This window comes from Capricornis sumatraensis, chromosome 17 (assembly GCF_032405125.1).
Source record: "Capricornis sumatraensis isolate serow.1 chromosome 17, serow.2, whole genome shotgun sequence".
Taxonomy (NCBI): domain Eukaryota; kingdom Metazoa; phylum Chordata; class Mammalia; order Artiodactyla; family Bovidae; genus Capricornis; species Capricornis sumatraensis.
In genome coordinates this window covers 79,061,504-79,067,229 of record NC_091085.1, presented here as the reverse complement: position 1 = coordinate 79,067,229, position 5,726 = coordinate 79,061,504, and the positions used below count along the sequence as shown (strand labels likewise).

The following is a 5,726-nucleotide window of genomic DNA, read 5'->3' as shown; positions in this document are numbered from 1 at the left end:
ACACCGTCCTCGGGGAGCCGGTGTCCCGGTGACTGTCTCTGCAGCCCATGTGTCCCCGGTGCCTGTTGGACTTGGTGTGTGGGTCAGGCTCGCCACCCCAGCACCGGACAGCCGGTCTCATCCCTGAGACCCTTCAAGGAAACATGTACAACCCCTCCCCCAGGCGGGGCGGGGCCCTGGGCTCTTGCTCCGCGGTCTCCCAGAGGCTGACAGACCTCCAGCGCGGCCCTTCCCCAGCGCTGCCCGGACCAGCCGCGCTCCGCAGCCCCTTTCGGTGCCAGAGCGCTAGCGAGCGGCGTCGGAGGACGCTTCTCACTCCGAGCCACGCCCCACGAGCCCCGGTCCATTTTGGAGTAGCAAAGCCCGGCGACTGGCGGCGCCGCCCCAGGCCCTCGCCCCAGACTTAATCCCCGCCGCCCTGCGGGGCCCCGGGCGGCACCGGGGTCTTCTTGAGGTTTTTCCTGGCCGGGGCCCGGTTCGCGCCGCCGTCGGCCGGGCCGTCTGAGGCGTCGTCGGTGGGCCTCGCGCCTGCGGCCAGTGCGTTCATGGTGCCCAGTGCCCGCAGCAGGGCCGGGCCTCGAGGGACGCGGGGCTCGCGGCGGGCGGCCGGCGGAGGCGGCAGCAGCGCGCGCAGGGCGTCCAGCTCGGCCCGCAGCTCCGCGCGCAGCGCCTCCAGCCCCGCGCCCAGCTCGGCGCGTACGGCCGCCAGGCCCTCCTGCAGCCGCCGCTCGCTCACCTCCAGGACGCCCGCCGGGTAGGTGGCCCCGCCGCGCGGCTCGCCGCACACGGAGCACACGGAGCCGCGGCTGCGCTCCTCCGCCTGCTCCCGGGTCTCCGCCGCCCCCGCCGCGGCCCCCGCGCGCTCCACCAGCCGCAGCAGTCGGGGCGCCTCGGCCCGCGCCGCCGCCTCAGCCCGGAGCTGGCCCCGCAAGCGAGCCAGCGGCCCGGGCCGCGGGCTTCCTCGGGGCCCGGCCCATTGGGCTGCGGCCCAGGGTCCCGCCGGCGGCCCACCGCGCGCCGTAGCGCCTCGCTGGCGCCGTAAGCGCTGCGCGCCTGGACCCATGGGCGCCGGGGCTCCGCCGCCATCCGCTTGGCTGCCGCCTCCACTGCCGCTTCTAGAGCCCGGCTGGGCCTGAGCCCCAGCCTGCAGCCTAGCGACCAGTGGGGCCCGGGCGACGCTCCGTGGAGAGGGCCCCGGGGGGACGGCTGTGGGAACGACCGTAAGCCTCGGGGGATCTGGCCTGGGGCCCGGGGAACCCCGGCAGGCCTGAGACCCAAGGAGCCAGGGGAACAGCGCCGCGGGTATAAGCGTGCAGGGCTTGCCCGCGAGGCCACGCTGCCAGTGGGTCCCCACAGGGGCCTGGACAGGCGCCAGACAGAGGCGATGGGGACGTGGAGACACCCAAAGCCACGCGGGGAACCGGGCTCACATCCTCTGCTCAAAGCCGCTGTCTCGGCCCAGTCCGGGCCGGGGCACGTGCGGTCCGGGCCCCCAGCCCCGCCCACTGGCCGAAGCCCCTCCTCCCACACCAGGTCCGGGCTCTATCTGGACCCCCCTCACTCCAGGGAACCGCCGCCCCAGCCTTCGAGCTCCGCAGGGTCCCTGGTGCGCTGTGCTGGGCCCCCGCCTGCGGGGGGCTGCCGGAGGTCGCGCCATCTCTCGCTGTCTGTGTGCTGGGCCCGTCCTCCTCCTCCTAGCGACCCTCTCCACCCCCTAGGCCTTTGCGTCGCCCGCCTGGGGGGAACCCCAGGGCCCCCCTCTCCTGGCTGCCCCAGCGCATCCTGCTGGGGGCAGGGCAACCTTCCTTGACCAGCTCCCCACACCGGGTCTCTCGGGGCCCTCCCCCATGGCACCCTGGCAGTCACAGTGAAGCGGCTCTGTTCTGTTCGCCTCTATCCACAGCAGGGTCCCCAGCACGGCCCCGTGCTGCTGAGCGGGCTGGATGTCCTCAGATGGGGCCCTTGGCTGGATGCACCTGGGGCTGAGGGTCCCAGGTGGGGCTACCCGTGGCCAGCGTGCACCTCCCCGTCCCTCACGGACCCCTGCTGGCTCCCCATCCCTCACTTCCTCACCGCTGCGCCCCTCCATTCCCACTCTGTTGCTGTGGCATCCGCACCATTGTGCCTGCCCACCCCTGGGCCACGGACAGGGCACCGTGGGCCCCGGGCCATGTTGTGCTCAGGCACCAAGGGACTCGTTAGGGCTGTGGGTGCCCTGGGGCCGCCCTGGCAAGTTGTGGGCGGGGAGGGCCTGGCGAGGATCCAGGCTGGACGCGGAAGGGAGATGGCAAGACGGCCGCTGGAGCCTGTGTTCCCGCCGCCCCCAGGGACTCTCTGCAGCTCTGTGCTTGTGTGTGTGTGACTGGGGGTGCAGTCGACCCCGTCCATGGGCAGCCCTGGGCCCAGGTCACCGTCTCATTCACTCATTAACCCATCTGTTGGAGCCTGTCACCCTGGAAGGTACAGGGGGAGGGGAGAATCTGGCCCTGGGTCTGCCCCCCAGCCCCTCCTTCCTGCTGAGTCACCCCGCCCCCCGGGGACACCCAGCATCTGGCCCAGCTGCTCCCTGGAGCCTCGTTAACCATACCCCCCCAACCTCCCCTCCGTAATTAAAATAAGGCTGACACAGGAGCCCTGGATGGCGTCCCCAGGCCCGCCAAGCCCAGCTGGTGTGACCCAGGCCTTTGCCCTCTCAATGTCGCCCGTGGCACCCAGGAGGCCCTCAGATCCCCAGGAGGGGACCGCAGGGAGGCCCTGAGGGTGTGAGCGGGCGTGGGGGAGACTCCAGGTTTGCTGACCAGCAGGTGGGAATGTGAGAGCCGTGAGGGGCGAGGGTGGGCGGCCTGGGCCCTGGGCAGACAGAGGCCAGCGGATTGGGTGTGACAGGCGCAAAGACAGACAGGAGGAGAGGCCCTGGGGGCCCCGTGGGTCCTGGGAGGTCGCAGAGGTGTCGGCCAGGGTGAACAGGCCAGGCGGTCAGCACAGCTCTGATCCCCAGAGGCTGTGTTCAGAGTCAGGAAGCCAGCTGTGCAGACCCCAGCCCGGGCTTCGTAGGTGCAGGGCCAGGGCGAAGGCGAGGCCTGGGGCAAGGGGTGGGCCGGGGCGCCCGGACGAGGCTGTGCCCACTGTTGTCATCCCTGCGGGGGACGGAGCTCTGGGCGGGGGCCACACCCAGGCCTGCTCTCCAGTTCCTCCCAGGAGCTCCTCAGGGCGGGGCCTGCCCGGGGAAGGGGGGTCCCTGCACCGAGGTGCTGACAGGCCCAGCTTGTGCCCCACTGCGTCCCCGGCTGAGTGCCAGGGCCAGGCCAGCCATGTCCGTGGGCAGCCGCCAGCTCGGGCGTCCCCAGCCCGGCTCGGCCTCACTGGCCCTCCCACCGGGCCCGGCGGGCGAGTAGCTGCCCATTAGCTTGGAGCAGAGAGGGCTCTGGGCTTCTCCGTGCAGAGAGGGGGGCCGTCATGCCCTGGGATTTCCCTGTAGTCCCCCCCTGTGCTGTTTTCAGAGCGGCCACCCAGCCTGGAGGTTTTCTTTCCCGGGGTCCGAGGGCGCTCAGAAGCCAGGGGGGTGTCGCATGCTGGTGGAGTTCTGGTATCCGGGATGGGGGTGGGCAGCCACGGGGCTGTAACGTCAAGGTCCTCAGGCCAATATCTGAGGTGCAGGTGCCCTCCCGCTGGGAGGCAGAGAGGGGGTGCCTGAACGCTTCTCAGCAGAGCCGGTGTACACGGTAAGGCAGGCGGTCCTGAAGCCGGCGGGGACACGGCACAGGGGCCCGAGGGGGACAGGACCTCTGAGCAGGGCACCCACCGTGGGGGGTGGTCTCGGAGCTGGTCTTGGAGGGCACAGTGTGGGCTGGGCTCTAGGCGGGGGTGGCACTCTCCATCTGGGAATTCTGGAGGGTGAGCAAGTGAGGCCGGCTGGGCGAGGTCTGGACCACGGGCCCTCCAAGGAGGGAAGGCAAGGCTGTGGTGCCCTGCAGCGCCCAGCGTGCAGATCGCGGGGCGGGGCCTTGGCAGGCTTAGCTGCAGGTCAGGCTCGACCCAGCACGCACACAGGAGGCCGCTTCATCCTGCCTCACAGGCCACGGGTGGTCCCTGGGGCCTGGCCTGTCTCCCACCCCCCACCCACGTCGGAGCCCAGGATGCCTGAGGCCCGAGGGCCGCCGCCTCCAAGACCAGCACCTCCTTTAAAGACAGGGTCAGAGGGGGAGTGACTCGCCCAGGGTCCCAGGGCAGGAACGGGGCTTCCTGTGGGGGCAGGACCCGGGCCCAGTGTGCCTCGGAATGCCCCCTGTCCACCAGGCCCTGGGACTGGGCCCTGGCCACCTGGAGTTCCTGGCTGCCCTGGCATCCCCTGGGAGCCGCCCTGGGTCAGCTGGCTCTACAGGGAGCAACTCACCACCCAGCGCTGACCTTGGCCGGCCTCCGTACCTGGAGATGGCCTTATCCGCCTGGCCCTGGCGTCCGCGGCCCTCACTGTCTGGCCTGGAGTGGCTCTGACCTCGCCCCATGGCCAGGGGTCACCATCTGTCCCCATAGGATCTCTCCGCACTGACAGGCTGGCCGTGCCATTCCGCTCACGCCCTGTGGGCCACCCCAGAGCCTCCACCTGGCCCACTGCTCCAGGCCTCTGCTTCGGCCCGACCCCTCGGGTGGGAGGGTGACACCGCCCCTCTGCCCGCACCCTCCAACCCAAGAGCCGCCCACCCCCTGCACAAAGCCCAGGCTCGGTCTGGCCCGCCCCAGGGACTTGCCTGCCCGCCCCCCGTGCCAGGAGCCTCCTGCCCCCGGGCCGGTGTGAGCTGCACCCCAGGAAGGTGTGAAGAGGGGCCTCCGCGTGTTCCTGCCTGAGGAGCAAGGCCCGCTCGCGCCCGCGCGTCTTTGCTCTTCTCCCTTCCCTGCAGACAGCACCGCCCTCCTGCGCCCACCTGCGCGGAGCCTCCCCCGGGGAACCGACTCCAGCCCCGGCGGGCGGCCGAGGACTCGCCGCCGGCGGCACTGCGCGCCCCGAGGCGGCGCCACACCCCGCAGGGCGAGGGCCCGGACCCACACGACCACCGCGGCCTCTTCAGACGCCCGGGCGAGCTCCTCCATCGCGGGGAAGCCTGACGTCCTGGAGGCCCCGGCCTGCGCCCCGGGCCAGCCCAGGGCGCTCGGTCCTCCCGGAGCGGCCCCGCGCGCAGCACCCGGCCCCCACAGGGCGGCTTCCAGCCGGGCCCAGCGCCAGCGGAGGTCCCGGCCCCTCGGCGCGGGGTCTCCACGCGGACGGTCAGGCGGCCACGCCCCCCAGGCCCCATCAGCAGCGGGCGCTGCCCTCCCGATCCCGGTGGCCCCGGGCAAGGCGCCCTGGAGCCGCGTCAGCCCCACTCAGAGGCCGTCCAGCCGGAACGCTCCACGCTCATGAGCCAGGGCGCACACGGACACACACCACACACCACACAGACACACACCACACACACCCCACACACCACACATGCACCCCACACACACCATATACAAACAGCACAGACAATGTCACACACAGAGACCGCAAGTACACACCGCACGCAGACACACACACACACACACCACACATACAGCACACACCATGTACACACCACACACACCACACACATCACACAAACACCACACCACTCATACACACCACACATATCACACACACACCACACACACACCACACATACAGCACACATCATGTACACACCACACACACACCACACGCACACACACAC

General features: G+C 71.1%; 1 protein-coding gene across 1 annotated transcript; it reads right to left on the bottom strand.

The window, feature by feature from the left end:
- Positions 1-403: 403 nt before the first annotated feature.
- On the bottom strand, positions 404-1,657 carry LOC138093600 (protein FAM246C). The gene is given in 3 exon segments (XM_068989646.1): positions 404-939; positions 942-1,267; positions 1,431-1,657. Coding segments are annotated over 3 exon segments (1,089 nt in total).
- Positions 1,658-5,726: the final 4,069 nt, after the last annotated feature.